We start from the raw sequence: 20011 nt of genomic DNA, 5'->3' as shown, positions 1-20011 counted from the left end.
GGGGAAAGAAATGTTCCGAACTTTTCGATTCCCATTTGAGAAGAATGAAAAATAAAGAATATAGAAGCAAAAATTTCTTTTCAGTAGAAAAGTTTGAAAGATTCTTTTCCCTCCACAATTACACTCAAGAGTAGGACTGGGCTATAAATCGATATATCGCGACATATCGATTTAACGCCTATATCGNAGAGGGGAAGAAATGCTGGTGTTCTTTTTATTCCCATTTGGGAAAAATAAAGATAATTTGGTTTTCTTTTCTATTACTGATTTTACAAATTTTAATTACTATTTTTTTAAATGATTTACGAGATGCGAAAAAAGAAATAATTAGTGTGTTTTCCTCTCACAAAATGTGAGAATATCGCCCATGATATTAGAATAATAAAATATTACATATTCATTAAAAAAAAAATACATACAATTTTATTATATCCAAATAGGCTTTTCTTTGCAAATACAACGTTTCTGTTACTTTAAATTTAATTAATAACATGTATATTAGTTATTATTAAAAGTATATTGCAGAAAGATATTAGTGCTAGAGAGTTTTGTTGCAGAAAGCCCAAAGAAATTCTGCTTCAGGGCTAACGTTTTATTTATGTTTCTATTTGATTTTTCTGGGGTTTGATTTTGTTTAATCCCCTGGAGACTCCTAGCTTGCTTTTCTAGGAATGAAAGAAAGTTTTTAAGCGACGGAAAATTGGTCTCTTCAAGAGTTAAATCCCACTTAACTGAATCCTCTAATTTATTCTGTAACATGAAAACCAACAATAATTCAACCAATTTGTTCGATTCTAAACCTAAAGTTTCAAAATTTCTAAGTACTTCATTACACTCATCAATCATTACTTGAATGGAATCTGCTGTTGATTTAATATTTTTCATGTAAAACAATTTTTTACCCTGTGAAAATGCTAACTCTCTTTTATAGCCATATCTATTTAAAAGTGTTTCCCACGCATGTTTATAATTATCACTAGCTATAGCAAATCCCTTAATTAATCTTGACGCATCACACGCTACTGAACTTTGCAAATATTGCAATTTTTTAATATCATTTAAAGATTTATTTGAATCAATAGAACTTAAAAAAATAGATTTAAAACTCAACCAGGAATCAAAACGTACAGAAAAAGTAGGGATATCAAATTTTGGCAAATTAACATTAACATAAGGATTGGGAGTGGAATTCATCTAACTTTAATTTATCATTAATAGAATCTAAAAATGTCTCAATATTTTCGATTGCTAAATCAGCAGCATCTTTTGATTCAGTGAATTTTTTTATATTCAGCTTCTTCTTCGAATTCATCAAGAAGCAACAAATCATAATAAACTTCTTCGAGCTTATTGCGACATTTCAAAATGTTATTTTTTAACACAATTATTTATTGCGCTTTTTTAGAATTAATAGCGTCATCAACGCAATCGATATCTTTTGATTTCTTTAACTTGAGTATCAAACATAAAAGGAACAGAATTTTTTCCTTTCGGCATCTTCGATTTATGGGGAACCCCCTTTTCCACTTAAAAGTTTCACTTCGGATTTGGAAAACAGGAAGTCGTGATAACCTTGACCGAAATTATTTGATTTGAATTAGTAAGGAAAATTAAGTTTCGAAATAAGATTAAAGTGACATAAATATTTAAAAAATATATCACACAAACTAACCATAAATATTGATTACAGCTCTATTTATTATAAAGTTAATGTTAATTGATTCATAATCATAGCAGCAAATCATTAAATATAAATATAAGACTTTCGATTTCAAATGATAATAATTTTGATTTCTTATCTTCATTAAGGCATATAAATATTAGATTCCGAATTTATTTATAAATAGAAGTCCTCACTGGTGGCTCCAAAATGTTTCGATTGGCAAGTTTTTGAATTAATATCAAAATTGGCTTACCTAAGATTTCTTGCTGCTATAAAAGATAATGTTAGTTATCAGAAAAATAGTAATTCGATTTATAAACCAAGAAATGGGACAATAGTTGCTATCTTCATTCAATTTATTTTGATTTGTGAAGATGATTACCACTATAGGAACAACATCGCTAGCCTTGATTTGAATGGCAAGCAGAAGATAAACAGAATGACTTTTTTAATGTCATTAATAAAAGTAAAATATTTTTTTAAAATTGAAATTGAAAACAGCGCCATCTATCGACGAAATGTTTTATGAACTAAACAGTCACACTTATTACTATTTTGTTTATCAGAAAATGGCATCTGATAATTATTATCATGCTTTTGTTTATAATTAGTTAGCTAAAAATAAGAACCATTAATATGATAATAATAATCACTCAAACAAATAACTACAAATTTTTTGGTATCAGTTAAAAAATACCTGATATTTAAGTAGTTTATTGAAATCTAAAATAAAATAACAAATATTTTGTTAAAAATTTACATATTTAGCATGTAAAAATTTGGAAACCTGCAGTTGGAATTAAAAATCAGCTAGCTTTTTTTTATTATTATTTTAATCATAGCTATGATTAAAGCAGTACAATATACAACTGATTTAAAAAAAATTGGTTAAACTACCATTTCCTCTCTTAGTAAAATTATCTAACAATAATTTAATAAAATCGTATAAACAATTTGCCTTAAAGAGATTATAAAACTGTGTCTAGTAAAGCACGAAAAAATAAATTTTTATTTTTATGCTTACATGTTTGTATGCCATAAAAAAAGTTTATAATAAAAATTATTGTTCTAAAGCTTATTAAATGCTTTCTTATCATTCTAAAAGTTTCATGCAATATTCTTCTTGTATTTTTTCAGACGCTGATTCCTAAACATGAATTCTCATGATTTACGTGTTATTTTTCTTTAAGAATTCAAAAGTGGTCATAGTGCCTCAGTAGCTGCTCAAAAGGTTAATGCTGCATTTAGGAAAGCCACTGTTAATCAACTAACAATTTAATGTTGGTTTAAAAAAATTTAAAGACTGAAAATGAACCATGTGGTAGACTCGAGTCAAAGCTTTATGACTCGTTTATGGAATCAAACTCTCACATTACTGTTCGAAAAATTGCACAAGAATTAGGAGAAAGCACAGCAACAGCCGCCTCTTAACCATTGGCAAAGTAAAAAAAATTGGATAAATGGATTTTGCCCAAACTAAACGAAAAAAAAAAAGCTTTTAAATCTCCTGTACTTGGTTTCTAAGAAATAAATGAGAACCATTCTCTAACAGCCCTGAAGCAGAATTTTTTTGGGCTTTCTGCGACAAACCTCTCTAGCACTAATATCTTTCTGCAAGATACTTTTAATAATAACTAATATACATGTTATTAATTAAATTTAAAGTAACAGAAACGTTTTATTTACAAAGAAAAGTCTATTTGGATATAATAAAATTGTATGTATTTTTTTAAAAATGAATATGTAATATTTTATTATTCTAATATCATGGGCGATATTCTCACATTTTGTGAGAGGAAAATACACTAATTATTTCTTTTTTCGCATTTCGTAAATCATCATCATTTAAAAAAATAATAATTAAAATTCATAAAATCAGTGAAAGAAAAAAAAAACCAAATTATTTTTTTTTATTTTTCCCAAATGGGATTAAAAAAATCACCAGCATTTCTTCCCCTCTGATGAGTGAAAAAGGTATCTCTAGGGTGTAATTGTGGAGGGAAAAGAATCTTTCAAACTTTTCTGCAGAAAAGAAATTTTTGCTTCAATATTCCTTATTTTTCATTCTTCTCAAATAGGAATCGAAAAATTAAGAACATTTCTTTGCCCTCCGATGCACTAAAAAGCATCTCTTAGATATAATTTTAGAAGAAAAAAAATTTAATAATTTTTGCAGAAAAGAAAACCAAAATTTTTCATTATAAATTTCTAAATGCAAGTGAAACAATAACAACCAAGAAGTACCATGCAGAATTTGAAGTTATGCGTAAAAAATCAATTCAAATGCAGCTGGCACTGGTCAACTGAAAAAGACCCATTTTGCTTCATGACGATGGACAATCACATGTTTCATTGATCGTTGCAAACAAGTTAGTTGCATTAAAATAAGATGTTCACCACATCCAACAAGCATATCTCTTGCTTAGCACAACTTTTTTCAATGATAAAAAGTTCACCAATCTAGAGCAAATCAAAAATTACTTTTTTTGACATCAGAGAGCCAAATTTCTATGAAAGTGGTATAAAAAAAATAGTAACATGTCGATTATAATGGTTTTTACTTTGATTAAAAAAAAGTTATTAAAGAAGTTATTTAAATTTACAATAAAAAAAAATCTGACACTTCATATGTAGCAATCTAATACAAAAAAATTTTTTTTTATACATAAGTAGTTATGTAAAATTGTTTTATAATAATAATAGACTGAAACATGTTCATGAAAATTATAATTTCCCTGAGAATTCTAGATTTTCAAATGGTATTCTTAACTTTTTTGATAATTTATTTCTGTTTTTTCTTGTTCCAGAGAGAATGGCAGCTACTGGAATGCCATAGAATGAGAAAGAATAAGATGATTTCCTCTACCCCCTAAAAATTTTAGCTGGAAATTTTGTAGGAAAAATTTTCAACTCACCCATTTTGACAAATAATTGTTTCGCTCGAATAAATTTTCCTACCAAGCAATTTCTCCTCCACATCATATTCTCTTGTGTCATCCACTTCCTTCACTTGCCCAGTAGCCACTCTGAATAAAAACTGTACAATAAACTGCAATAAAACAAATAGAGTCTTCAGAATATGCACAATTTTAAAATGAAAGAGCTTAAAAAAATACATTAAAAATGTTAATTAAATTGCATTCAAACTAAATTATATTTAAAACCCTTTTTTACATTTCTATGACATCATTACCAGTAAAAATAGATGGTCACTGACAATCATTGCCTGTAACATCACACTACTAAAGAGATACAAGCCTTGAAGAAAATTTATCATAGTTAATTTGATATATGTTACACATTTAAATGGTGTAAAAAATTGCTTAAATGAGTAAATTGTTATGATATGTATAAAAATTTGTCAGTCTGCAGATAAGGTTAGATAAATGAAGACACAACTTTTTTTTCTTTTTTTTTGTGAAATAAAGAGAGAGGTTAGTAAAATTAGTCTAGCAATTTGTTTATTTTAGCCTGTTTTTCAGCAATAATACAATTTTTATTTGTTTACAATAGATTTAAATCACACTGTTAGTTATTATTACCATGCATTATATGTCACTATAAAACAATTTTTAATGCATAAATATAGTTTGAAACAGGGTTCCCACCCAGTTTTTTTAAATAAAATTCAAGGACCTAAAATCACATTTTTCAAGGACCTATTCAGTATTACAATTATATGCCAAATTACACATCAACTAGATTTTACAATTACATAGAAGCAGAAATTGTATATTTTTAAAACACAAAGCTTATTTGACAACAAAAAATTTATTTATTAAATTTATCATCTAATAATACAAATGGTCGATAATTACATTGCTGTTTCAAATCACTTAAAGAAATTCCAATTGACTAAAAAAAAAAAAAAACTCCAATTGACATAGGATACTAGCCAACATTTAAAAACTTGCATTAGTGAAACTTTTCTTGAAAAATTTAAGGAAGTGAATTAATGAAATTGAGTGAATGAATAATGCATATTACATTAAACAAGCATATTATAATTGATAAAGTTTGCGTAATTGCACAGTTATTAAAATATAAATAATTTTTTTAATATGTTAGATCAAATTTCAGGTCACAGGAAATTTATATATTTAGATAAAATATCAAAATATATCCATTTAACATATCTGTTTCAANATAATGCATATTACATTAAACAAGCATATTATAATTGATAAAGTTTGCGTAATTGCACGGTTATTAAAATATAAATAATTTAATATGTTAGATCAAATTTCAGGTCACAGGAAATTTATATATTTAGATAAAATATCAAAATATATCCATTTAATATATCTGTTTCAATTTTAATAACAAATTATCTATTTTGTTATTTCAGAAAATGAGTAATGTATTTTAAACATAACAAAATCTATTGTAGAACTATATTTTACAGAAAACTAGCTAAGACTTACCAAGCTTTATTTTCCTTAAAATATATTCATAAAATGTGAAGCATGATTTTTAAAATTTTGTGAATATGCGTGATTCTTAAATCACATTTAAACGAATCTAGATATACTATATGCAAACTAAAATTATAGGAAAGGTGAAGTAAGCCTCAAAGATTACTTAAATCATGTATCACAATGTGTGATTTGTAAATTGAATTGCTGTTTATGTTTCTTAAAACGGAACAATATGAATGGCAAATGGCATAAAACGCACTAACTAATAAGACTTAAATGACAATGTGTGATACATAAATCAATTCAATATAAATTTTGTTGCGAGATTAGCTAATAGTTTTCATATGAATTGTGATCATTATGATGAAAACTGCAATTTCTGATTCGAAAGGTGCTTAATATAGAACAGCTACGTGTGATTCTTAAATCATTTTGATGAGAATTGCAAGTGGTATTCTTAAATATCTCTTTTGTGAATCACAATGCGTGAACTACTAAAATGAAAATTTTGAGGCATGATTCTAAAATTACTTTAATACATATCAAGTTCTATGATTCCGAAATAACTTTAATTGAAATCATGATGTGTGAATCCTGATGAGTAATTTGAAAAGCAGTTTTAAGTAATATTTGATATGTGATTCATTAATCACTTTCATTTAAATGGCTATTCGTAGAACATTTTATATGAATTCCGATCCGTAAATCATGAATCAGTTAACGTGAATCATGATGTTTATTCATAATCAATGAAACCTGTAGAACTAAATTTTATTTATTAACAGTAAAAACTAAATGTAAAAATTTGATCATAAATGATAAAAAAAACTAATTACCCTTTGTACATAAATTAAAAGAAAAAATAGGATAACAATATTAACCTGTCGTAATAACCAAGCTAACTCATTGAACATATTTCTAAATTGATTAAACACTAAATATCATTCAAAAACTATGACCACAAAACCTTAAATTTGCTAGAAATTTCAGCTTTCAAAACATCAGAGAGATGAGCAATAATCTGGTGTGAAAAATCTAGGAAAGAAAAGTTTTGCATCTTCTTTAACAACTTTTCACTTCAAGCATTAAAAATTGCATCTATCAGAATTTCTATAATTTTCCTTTGAATTTATTTATTATTTTTTTACTGCTTTTTTGTAAGAAAGATTAGTACTATTTTAATTCCTAAAAAATCAAGTACTTTTCAGGGCCCTGATGTTTTTCAACAAAATTCAAGGACTTTCAAGGTGAAACAGATTAACTTGAATGCCCACAGATGGCGCTCGAACTGAACGAACATTAATGTTTTTTTCTTTTTTGTTTTAGTTTGATTTCTATGAAGGATGATCGTTTTTATGCTATGTCCGTCCTCTCATTAAATTTGTTTAATTATTAAAATTCGTTTTCTTTTGAACACAAGCGACGCAGTAGCGAAGTTACGGTAAAAAGATTGAACCAGGTAAGAGAGAAAATTAGAATTATTTCTACTGGAACCTTTTTCATGGTGCCGAAAACACAGAGACTATCACTGTTTATTGCTTGCTGTTTATAAGAATTTGAAAACGAAAATGACGGACGAAGCAAAACTAAAAACGAGAAGAGGCGGTTTAAGAACAAGTGCCACTATACTCATGACTAAAATTGACGAAGCTTTAGAAAATTTGAATTTAGAATATTTAGAAGTAGCACTTGTACAGCTAAACGAAAAAGAAAAACAAATAATTGAACTAGATAAACTCATTATTGATAAAATCGAAGACTGTCAACAAATAACAGCAGAAGTTGAATCAACTGAAGAATGTAGAGATAAAATTATTCTCTACAAGCTTAAAATTGAGAAAATTCTCAAAAAGACTGCAATCGAAAAAGAAACTGTTAGCGTTGAAAGCTCAAATGCAACAGTTAGAGACTTATTCCAAAATTCAGAAGCTCAAATTAAAATTAAATTACCTAAGATTTAAATTGAAAAATTTGATGGCAATCATGAAAACTTTCAGGAATTTTGGTCTCAGTTTAAGAACGCAATTCATAATAATCAAAATTTGAATAAAATCGACAAATTCACATACTTAAAAAGTTTTCTGAAATCAAAAGCACAAACCGGGATACAGGGTTTGACATTGTCTGAGAAAAACTACGATATTGCAATTAATATTCTTGAAGAGCGATATGGTAAAAAAGAAATTTTGGTTAGATCACATATTAATAATTTATTCAATTTGTCGCCTATTCGTAACACTTCTAACTTAATAGCGCTCCGAGAATTATACGATACGTGTGAAATTCAAATACGTAGTTTAGAATCACTTAGCATCGAACTTGAAAGTTACGGTAATTTACTTTTCCCAATTATAACTAAATTAATACCCGATAGTTTAATTTTAAATTATAATCGCGAATATAAAAACTAAACAGATTCATGGAACGTAACAAAATTGTTAGAGTAATTAAAATCTGCAATCGAAATAAGAGAAAGAACATTTTCATTGCAGAAAAAAGAATCTAATTCTTTTCAGGGTTATTCTAAAAATAGAAATGAAAGAGAATTTTCTGGTTTCGAAAATAATAAATTCCCAAAATTGAGATACGATAGGAATGTGAGTGCTGCTGCTTTAAATGTTATTAGCAATGAAACTAAATGTGTATTCTGTTCTAATGATCATAAAAATGATGAATGTAAATTAAGTGTTGCCGAAAAGAAACAATGTTTATTACGTCAAGGTAGGTGTTTTAATTGTCTAGAAAAATTTCATATTGTCAGGCGATGTGTTAAGAAACCTGCTTGTACTATTTGTAGTAAAAAACATAATGAAAATATATGCGATAAACTTTTAGAATCAAAACCCGAAGTCGCCCAAAATGAAACTATTGTGTCTTCTGTTGCAGAAAGTAAAAATTCGAGCAGTAATATTTTACTCCAAACCGCGACGGTATTAGCAGAAAATAAAAAGCAAACGAGCTGAAATACGTATCTTATTTGATTTAGGTAGTCAAAAATCATTTATCGAATCGGATCTTGTTAATCAGTTAAAATTAAAAATGATAGGGAAAGAAACTATAAAAATATATCCTTTTGGTTCGATAGAACCCCAGAAAGAAACAATAGATCGTGTTTTAGTAAATTTAAGAAATATTCATGATCCTACAAAAAAGATACAACTAGAAGCGTTAACTATCCACGCTATTAGCAATGCAGTTATTCATCGGCCAGAGAGAGAAATAAGAAATTTATGCTGCGTAAAAAATTTTACACTCACAGATGAATCACCGTGGGAGCGAAGTGAAAGTTCTCCTTGTGTCAGACTACTGATTGGCGCCGACAATTATTGGAATATTATTTCTGGTAATATATGCAGAATTCCACATACTTCTCTGGTTGCAATGGATAGTCTTTTCGGATGGGTCTTGAGTGGTTCGTCTTATTTAGAAAACAAAACAAAAAGTGAAAGCGAAATAAAAATGATGAAAGTAGTCGTAGATTCTTCGCGTGAAGAAAATTCAGATTTAATTCTGTAAAATTTTTGGAAATTAGACGTATTGGGTATCGAAAACGAAAAAAGGGATTTGTCTAATAATGATGGGGAATTTATCTTACAGGATTTTGAGAAAAATATAAAATTTCAAAACAATAGATACGTGGTAAAATTACCGTGCAATGAAAATGCTAAAAATTTAGAAAATAATTATGAAATCGCGAAATACCGCTTAGAAAGTTTAGTTAAGAAATTTGATGAAGATAAGGAATTTTACGATCGGTATAGGGATGTATTATTGAAACAGATTTGCGAGGAGATAGTGGAACCCGTTGAAATAAATGAAAAGGGCGAAACGAATATGGATAGAGAATATTATATGCCTCATCATGCCGTCATACGTAATGATAAAACTACCACGAAGTTAAGAATAGTTTATGACGCCTCATCACACTCGCAAAATAAATTATCATTGAACGATTGTTTACATTCCGGACCGAATCTGAATCCCGACTCTTTAAGATTACTTTTAGATTTTCGAAGCAAATCATTCGCGTTAACTGCCGATATAGAGCAAAGTTTTTTGCAGATATTGTTAGATGAAAGAGATAGAAATGCAGTTAGATTCTTATGGTTCGAGGACAATTTTGAAAGTAAAGAGAAGTCAAAAATTAAAATTTTTCAAATGACGCATTTATTATTTGGTGCTACTCCAAGTCCATTTTTATTGGCTGCAACTCTCAAATATCATATAAGAAAGTACGAACGTAAATATCCGTTAGCATATAAAATTTTAAATTCTAAATTGTATGTTGATGATTTGATTTTTGGATTAGATAACGAAAACCAATCCCTTTTAATTTATGAGGAAATAAAAGAAATTTTACGTGAAGGTGGATTTAATATGCGTAAATGGAAAACAAATTCGGAATCTCTTCAGATAAAACTAGACCAGTTCGAAAATTGTAACAAAAATTTAAATGAATTTTCTAAGTTGTTAGGTTACGTTTGGAATTCGAAAGATGATACGCTAAAATTAGAATGCAAGTTTGCTGAATTAAGTAACAAATTTAATCCTTTAACTAAAAGATTAATTTTAAAAATTGCATCGAAAATATTTGATCCTCTTGGATTTATTAGTAGACCAAAGATTCTTCTTCAGGATATTTGGGAACAAAAATTCAAGTGGGATGATCCTCTACCATTAAATATAACGAAAGACTGGAACAAATGGTGTGATGAACTAAAAGACTCAAATAACTTTGAAATACCTAGATTTTATCTGAAAAATGCTAAAGAAAAGTGAAATTTTCAATTTCATTGTTTCGTTGACAAGAGCAAACGAGCGTATGGTGCAGTCCTATATATTCGATATACAGACTATGATGAACATTTTCGAACATCGTTAATTTGCTCTAAATCCAGAGTTGCTCCTCTTCGAAAGTTGACACTTCCGAGACTTGAATTACTCTCAGCTGTAATTAGAAGTCGATTATTTGAATATGTAAAGAAAAGCCTTTCATCTGTGACAGACTATTCCGTTCGATTCTGGACAGATTCGATGATAGTACTTCACTGGATTCGTGGAAAACCTAAAAGGCTGAAAACATTTGTCCAAAATCGTGTGACTGAAATTCGTTCAAAGACTGACATTTCTTCATGGTCGCACTGTCCTGGCAACGAAAATCCATCAGATTTGCTAAATCGTGGTGAATCCTTAAGAAATCTGCTTGACAAAGAATTGTGGTGGAGCAGTCCACAATGGTTGATAAAAAGTGAAGATAATTGGCCTAAGGAAAATCAAGAGCTTGCAACTATCGATAATGAAGAGGTTGACAAGTCAGTAGTTCTTTCAATAGATTCAGAGGTGGAGAAAATTATTAATATTGAAAGATTTGGAAATTCAACGAAAATTTTACGTATCACTGCGTGGATAAGAAGATTTATCTTTAATCTTAAAAATAGAGAAAACAGAAAAACCGGAACTATTAGTTGCGAAGAATTACAATCAGCAGAAGAATATTGGATAAAGACAACTCAGGAAGAGCATTTTGGAGAAGAATTGAAGGCACTAAAAAGAGGAGAAGACATATCTTTAAAGTCAATATTGAAAAACTTTTTTATTTCGTTAGACGAAAATAACATCACTCGCTTGCAGAGCAGACTTCGATATGCTGAAATTAGTCACAACGAAGTATCTCCGATGCTACTGCCTAGTAGAAGTCACTTTACGAATCTTGTAATTCGCAGAAGTCATGAAAAATTAGGACATTCAGGAGTTGCCGATACATTAACAGACGTTCGAGAAACCTATTGGATTATTAAAGGAAGGCAAAGAATTAAGAGTATTATTTTCAACTGCAATCTTTGCAAGAAATTTCGAGCTAAGCCCTTTACCCAAGACGAAGCTCCTCTCCCTCCAGACCGCATTAAACAGGCTCATCCATTCGAAGTAACAGGAATCGACTATACAGGTCCTCTTTATGTGAAGAGTATTAACAGAATGAAAAAAGCTTACATTTTGCTTTTTACCTGCGCTGTCACCAGAGCCGTCCATCTTCAGCTCACTGAAGATCTGACTACAAAAACGTTCCTACTTGCTTTTAGAAAATTTGTATCCCGCAGAGGACTTTGTAGAAAACTGTACTCTGACAACGCAAAAACTTTCAAAAGAGCAAAAATTTAGATAAATTTATTGTGGAAATTTTTAAAGGACGAAGAAATTTAGAATTATTTTGCCACCAAAAACATAAAATGGAATTTCATCGTTGAAAGAGCTGTCTGGTGGGGCGGATTATGGGAAAGACTGATAAAATCTACAAAAATATGCCTTAGGAAAATATTGGAAGAACATCTTTGATGTTTCCGGAATTAGAGACCATAGTTATTGAAGTTGAAGCAATTATAAATTTCAGACCTTTGTCTACAGTGATATTGAGGAACCTGAGCTGTTAACACCTGAACATTTCCTCATAGGCAGAAGGCTTGTTGCTCTCCCACCTCCCACAGCTTCGATTCAATCAACTTCTAGCAAATCCAATCTAGAACAAGGATGGAAGCAAAAAAATTCCCTCTTAGAAAGAATATGGAAATCTTTGTATCTTCTAGAACTAAGAACGACCCACCAGTTAAAGAGACAGAAAGAAAATGTTTTACCAACCAAAGACTCAACCGTCCTAGTGTACGACGAGAAACTTCCTCGACTCATGTGGAGAATGGGGATTGTCACCTGTGTCCATCCTAGACGTGATGGAAAGACTCGATCGTGCACAATTAGACTTTCTAATGGAACTAATTTAAAAAGACCAGTTCAACTACTATATCCTTGTGAACTTGGCTAAGAATCAAAAGGATCGAAAACTGTTTGTCCAATGGTCCTTTGGGGCCGGAGGATGAAGCAGATTAACTTGAATGCCCATAGATGCCGCTCGAACTGAACGAACATTAATGTTTTTTTCTTTTCTGTTTTAGTTTGATTTCTATGAAGGATGATCGTTTTTATGTTATGTCCGTCCTCTCATTAAATTTGTTTAATCATTAGAATTCGTTTTCTTTCGAACACAAGCAACACAGTAGAGAAGTTACGGTAAAAAGATTGAACCAGGTAAGAGAGAAAATTAGAATTATTTCTACTATACCTTTTTCACAAGGTGTTTCAAGTAACGTGAGAACCCTGTGAAATGTACTCTCACTACAATTTATTTTTAATAACATTTTCAATTTCTATTTCAAATTTAGATATAATTAACAATAACTAATAATAATTCCTAGTTTTTAAAACATCTAGAGAAAAAAATATTGTTGAAAAAACTGATATATATTAAATAAATTAATTAAAAGAAGAAACCTTATTAATAATGGCTGATGAATTGCATTATACCAAATATAAGATATTTATTTCAGATAAATAAAGAGTGAAAATAAAAATTTGTTTTCTATTTAAATTATTGCATATTTTAATAATTGCCAACCAGATTTTACGGTTTTTTCTTGCTTTTTTTCTCAATATATACATAATTTAAAATGTTCGGCTAGATATATCAGGTTGTGTAGCAAAATTTCCAAACAAATAAAGAGCACTTCTTAAGCACTCAAAAAATATTTTCAAGCTCTTTTTTTAAAAGAAAATATTAAAAATATTGCAATAAGTATAAGCGCACTAATTAAAAGCTTTTTCTTCCTATTGTTAGAAGTTCAAATGCGTGTGTGTACATAAAATTGTGCAACAATATGACAAAATGGATTATAAATTTAATTGTGAAAATGTTGTACCAAACATTGTGAAAACTATGCTTTTTGCTTAATTCATGGCAACAATTGCTATGGCAAGAAAAAAATTTCATTTTGGAGAAGAAAGAATTAACCACTTTTTATAAACACTCAATGAAAAAGAATATGCCTTTAAGAGCTTTTACCAAAATCTCAAACAAGCACATGTAAGCACTTATTTTCAAAAAATGCTAAGCACAATCCAACAGAATTCCAGTATACATGCCCAGGTATATCATTCTGGCAATTTGCTAAAACTATGTTATTCTATTTCAACAAATGAAAAAACGGATTAAATAAATAATAAAACTAAACAAAAAAACAATAATCAGATGTATTTAAAATTCGTTTCAAGATCTCTGCAGGGAAGAACCGAGGGTGCCATCTTCCCTTCAGAGGATCAAAATTGTGGCCTCCTCGGATCAATCTCAGATGTTTCCCAGACCGTCGCCAATAGCCCATTGCGCAGCTCTAGTGTGACATAAATGAACTACAACAACATCAGGATCATTGCTTAATAAGGAAATTAAATTATTAATCTATTTAATTCTTTTATAACATTGCTAGCATGTTTAAAAATATTTATTTACCTTTTCACTTTCAACTTTCCATTTTTACTCCAATAAAATCAGAATGTTTTCTAAGAAAAGAAAACAATACACTATCTAATGAACTCAGATTATATGACCGATCCTTTACGAATCCATGTTTCACTGTCATCATTCTCTTCAAACTTTTAAATTTAGTTATACAGTTTATTTAAAAAAAAGAATTGTTCGTAAACAGCAAATTAATAAATGCCACAAAATGGCCAATTGAAAACAACACAGCGCAATGCTTTGTGTAAAGTGAAACTATATGCCATTTTCAGTCATGTAGCTTTGTTTACCAATTTTGGCCTTTTTATTTGTCTTAAACATTTGAAGTTTTCGTGAATTTGTTGAATGGATTTTTTCATGATTAATTATAACTAATATAATTAGATTTTAATAGGTTTTACAACATAGTGCATAAAGATACAACTGCTTCATTTTTGAGGGGAAAATAAATTTAATTTAAAAAATATTAAGATAAACATTTTGATAAATATTATGAAGACAATTAGTAAAACATTTCTTATCAATATTTATCATAATACTATTAGAATATTGAAATAAAAATAAAGTAATAAAATCTCACTCCCTCTTCCTAACAATTTATATGAAGCGTTTTATGAGGGGAAAAACAATTGGCAAATGGTCAAACAGGGGAAAGTTAAGAAGCTTGATTTCATTTTAGTAGTAAAAATTGTTAGTCCAGTTTAGCTTAAACTAGTTACACTGGTTTTAAGCACAACTTTTTTTTTATTTTGCTATCATTTCTAATTGTTTTTAAATATTTTTTAATAAAAAGCTGTAATGTTTTCTCACTATAAAATTTCAAATAAAATGATTTCATTTTCATACTTAATAACAAAACCTGATAAATTCCATAGTCATGAAACGGAGCAATTGGATTTAATAAACTAGATAAAAAAATTTACACTTTGAACCAAAGTTTACCATATAACACTGGAAAAAAATGGGATATTATGAACATGAGCTATTCAAACTATAGCAAAAAATTGAACCATTTCAGAACACCATTTCTTGATTAATTAAACAAAAATATGGTTCATATTTAAATCATTAAGACAATTAAAAAATTTGATCTTCAAATAATTAACGAATCTAATTGCCTCGCATGCAACAGTATCGGTATAAAGCTGAACTTTCCATGGTAACAAAACATCAGAAACAAGTTCTCAAAATTACACAATAATAAAAATAACAATTTTAAGGAATTATTCTATTAATTCACTTCAATTTATAAGATTCTTTTGTTAGCTACATCTAAATGCCATTAATTTAAAATATCAAGTGAAATAATTTCTTACTAATCTTAATATCCTCTTTAAATCAAAATTTGTATTAATATTTCTTAATTATTAAAACAAATTCCAATAATTAAATTAAGTGTTTCAGTAGTTTTAATTATAGTTAAACATTTTTATTTAAAAATTCAATTCGTGAACGATCCTTTAGCTGGCCATTTTTTAAATCACTATGTATATTGAATTGTTACGTGGGTTAAAATCATTTAAAAATACTGAACACACAATTCACGTTTTTTTAAAACATCTCCATCAGACAAGATTTGATTTCATCTTTTAAAAATATTAAGTATAAGGTCGACTCTCCCTTAAAATTCCATATTAAAAAATTTTATTTATTTTTATTTTAAATATTATTATTCAAGAGTCATAAAATTCAGAAACATAAGAGGCAGAGTAGATACTTCAATCACTAATGAACAAATTGTGAAAGGACCCTTACATTAAGATTCAATTTTAGAAAAGGAAAAAAAAAATAATTCAGTAGAAAAGTGGAACAGACAACTCGCAAACAATCATTTACTTTTAAAAAAGCATTTCACACATAAAGGTACATTGCAAAATAAAGATACATACAAAGAACCAATAAATGTTGAGCAGCTGCAATATCCACAGCAGACTGTTCATGAGAAGAGCACACGGAAGAAGCAGCTGCAATCTTTGCACATCTGATGTTGCAGTGTATAAAACTCGAAGCGGGTACCAATAGAGGCGTGCTACATACCTACAAGAAATCACATGTACTTAACTGCCATAAAGGCAAATTCAGATGAAATAAATCACATTTCTACAAGAAAGAAATAGGGATAGAGAGAAAACTCACGCAAAATATATTGCACTGAAATTTTGAGGAATTTTCTCTACGCAATATAATCAGTAAAAATAGTGTAAAATAGATATTTTATTAAAATATCTGACAAAAGTAAACCTTCTGATGTAACTTAATGCATTCAATTGCCTTAATTTGCATTTCATTGATGAAAAAAATCCTTTAGCTATAGAAATTATTTCATGTAAAAATAAAAAATTATATTTTAGAGGGCAATTACTTAGTTTTTTGGAATATATTAAAATTTTGTTTTTTTCATTCTAGTCTGATAAAACAGGATGAGTACATTAAAAAGAAAAAATTATCTCTTTTCCCAATGAATTAATTTTTTGTAGCAACAAATTAATATTATAACCCTTCTATGTAAGGTTAACATTCACGAGTTTTAAAATTACAGGAAGGATGAACTTATTGTTAATTATGCTAATCAAATGCAAGAATTAAGAAATCACAAAAACAAAAAAAATTAGCATGTTCCTTTTGTAATGCTACACACAGGCTTCATGTGCTTATTGTTTGCAGTCCAAACGCTATAACTAGCCTTCCAGGAATTTTGACAAAGAATACTGCAAAATATAGCTACACAATTAAAAAATGTCTTAGCTTAATACAAGAGAGATTCCACAGGGGAAAAAACGGCATATTTTAAACATGGCTTATTTGATCGATTGAAAACACTAGTAAAAAACTCAGATGTTGAAATCACTAAAAATAATTCTTTAAGCAATAAGAGAGCACAGAAATGAAGAGTTTTCAGTCATCTTTAAATTAAATGGCGACAGCCCTCTACTAGTTTCAGTAAATTATAGCAGTATTTTAATCAAAAATACTGTCCCGGTTTTACCGAACTCTTCCCAATTAATATGAACTACGAAATTTTTTTTTAGACAAACTAGCTTATAATTTATATAAATTCCTATTACCTTCTAGAGAAGAGATAAAAATAAACAGGGAGATTGATATTTTAAGCAATTATAAAATAATGATATAGGAAATTAGGAATTAGCTTCATAAAGGCTCAAAATAAAAATTAGAACAAAATTTTTCAAAACAATTATAAAATTTTTTGGTGCAATACATACATACTAGATTTTTAGGAAGAGCAAAAAAATATATAGTGTAATTCGCTGATTTGAAAATTTTGTTTTATGCGACATAGTTTGTTGATTCTCCACAAAAGGAAAGAAATGAGCAATAATCAAAGTTTTCAAATAAAAAATTAACATTTGAACAAGTTGATGGGAGATGGCTAAAATATGGCGTAACTTCGCAAATGTTTACATTCAAAGATAAATCTCGGAACCTAACTTTTCTTGTCTTCAAAAAATAGATTCCTCAATTTAAAGATAGATCAAAATAAGTTAAAAAGAACTGATAATTATAGTTATTTTCATGTAACAAAAAATTACTTCAAAACAAGATCGTATATAATCTATATGCTAAAGAAATGTATACAAAAATAAACATATGATAAAAAAATTCAATGTTACACATTGTAATCTGGATAGAAAGACCAATTACTCTTAGAGTACTTCGAAAATAATAAAAAGAAAAGTAAAATAATGCTTTCACCAACTTGATGGACAAGAGGAAAAGAAATTACAATGGAAAAATGTTAAGTTTATCTTTAACATACTTTTCTACATAGCGATCAGCAGAGGTGCATATCCCCCCCCCTCAAGGCTGATAGGGACACCCCATCTAAATATAAAAAATCTTTTTCATTTCTGCGTACAAAAATATATAAAAATTTTTTATTTAGACAAAAATTTTTTTTTAGCTATATATGGTCTAACTCAATTGGATTCACTGTTAGAAATAGTCTGTAAAACATTATTTTCAAATGACGAAATTAATATTGCAAAAAAGAATTGAAAAAAACAATTTAAAAAATAGATAGTGAAACACTAACATACAAAGTGATGTGTCCCTTAAAAAATTATACCAATTTAAAGACTAATTCAATTCATGCCATTGAGCCTAAATTTAATGTAATTAAATATTTGTTCAAATGTGACTAAATGTTTTTTTTTAAAAAAAAACTTTCATACAAGAATTAATTTGAAGATGGCGGAAAGGAATTTTATAATTATATAACTCTTACGATATATTTTCATATATTATGCATGAATTAGCAACACACTCTTTCGATGTTAATCTTATATTTACAAAAAGGATAAACATTTTATCACAACAGTTTTTTTTAAAAAAAAATCATTTTTATATGATTATCATATCACAGCACGATAAGTGTTAATATTAATATTAAAAAATTTTGAAGCTCATTTAACAGCATGATATAAAAGTATTAAAAAGTATGAAACTCAAAAAAATCTTTTCAGCAATCCTCGTATATTATTTTTAAAATATTTAATTAATTTATCAATATGTAATTGCTAAAAATAAATTTAATTTACTTGTAATATTTAATTAAGAATATTTAATTAGTTCAGGCTTAGTTTTACACTGTGATATTCTTTTTCTGTGGTTTTTTCTGTCATTTTATTTTTTGTTGCTTCTTTTTCATTAAACTACTTAATTTTTAAAATTATTTTTCATTAAAACCAATTCTGAAACATGACGGATTTTATAAGTTTAACTTTTTTTTATATATAAAACATCGCCCTTTATCATCGATAAGAGCACTTTCCCCTGAACTATTAGTAACAATTGATGTAAGCAAGTGTTTCCCAAACTTATGACTTTTGTGTACCCTTTCACAATTTTTCGTTACACTGTGTACCACTAATAAAAAAGAAAATTATATATTTTTTACTATAAAAAAATTGTACAAAAGTTAAAAATCACAACTGGCTGTTAACACCACTAATTATTAACTGTTAACTCCGCAAAAAATAGCCAATAGAAAAATACGTAATCGTAATTTTCATGGCTAGCTTTGTTCTCAAATAAAAATTTTTGAAATTTTCGTTTATTGCAAGATATTTCGCATAGGAACGCGTACCCCCACTAAACTGTTCCCCTACCCCTGGGGGTACGCATGCCACACTTTGGGAAACACTGATGTAAGCAACTGATAAAATAAAAAAAGAAATTAAAGTAAATGGGAAACATGAGAATTGGTTGATTAAGTGAAGTGGTTATGCATATAAAACTTTTCAAAATCCATAGGTTTCTCTATTTTGCATCTAACTCTTTTTCCTCATTACATTCAGGAAAATCCTTTTCTTCTGCCCCGATCTTTCACACCATCAAATGTTTGCATTACTTCATTATCTGGTACCAAGGAATTTTTTCTTCTACCAAAATTGAAGAGTTATCGTTGAAAGGAGGCTTAGTAACGCTACAGTCACACAAAAATAAGGATGTGTTGAATAAAAACTTAGTTTTTTTAAAAAACTTCCAACTTTTTTTCCAATATCATAAGGATATAATACAAATGATCAAAATAGCCACAGCAAAAATGGTTTTAAAAAATATCCCCAT

The 20011-nt window shown here is 28.5% G+C and overlaps 2 protein-coding genes across 4 annotated transcripts in view; one reads left to right on the top strand and one right to left on the bottom strand.

Moving 5' to 3' along the window:
* Window positions 1–20011, bottom strand: part of LOC107455157 (ceramide synthase 1) — a gene marked incomplete at its 5' end in the record, with an annotated part of 94994 nt that overhangs the window by 12172 nt on the left and 62811 nt on the right. For all 3 annotated transcript variants that reach the window (XR_011636738.1, XM_016072627.3, XM_016072626.3), the window contains 2 exon segments: window positions 4579–4712; window positions 16312–16459. Coding sequence is in view for 2 of the 3 variants with exons in the window: in XM_016072627.3 (XP_015928113.2) it covers window positions 4579–4712; window positions 16312–16459 (282 nt within the window).
* Window positions 4775–12918, top strand: LOC139425537 (uncharacterized). Its single transcript, XM_071180632.1, has 2 exons — window positions 4775–5743; window positions 5913–12918. Exon 2 carries the CDS (start codon window positions 11116–11118, stop codon window positions 12238–12240), a length of 1125 nt encoding a protein of 374 aa, XP_071036733.1. The 5' UTR covers window positions 4775–5743; window positions 5913–11115; the 3' UTR covers window positions 12241–12918.

This window comes from Parasteatoda tepidariorum, chromosome 5, assembly GCF_043381705.1.
Source record: "Parasteatoda tepidariorum isolate YZ-2023 chromosome 5, CAS_Ptep_4.0, whole genome shotgun sequence".
Classification (NCBI taxonomy): domain Eukaryota; kingdom Metazoa; phylum Arthropoda; class Arachnida; order Araneae; family Theridiidae; genus Parasteatoda; species Parasteatoda tepidariorum.
The sequence above is the reverse complement of the archived record's forward strand: the minus strand, read 5'-3'. Positions and strand labels throughout refer to the sequence as shown.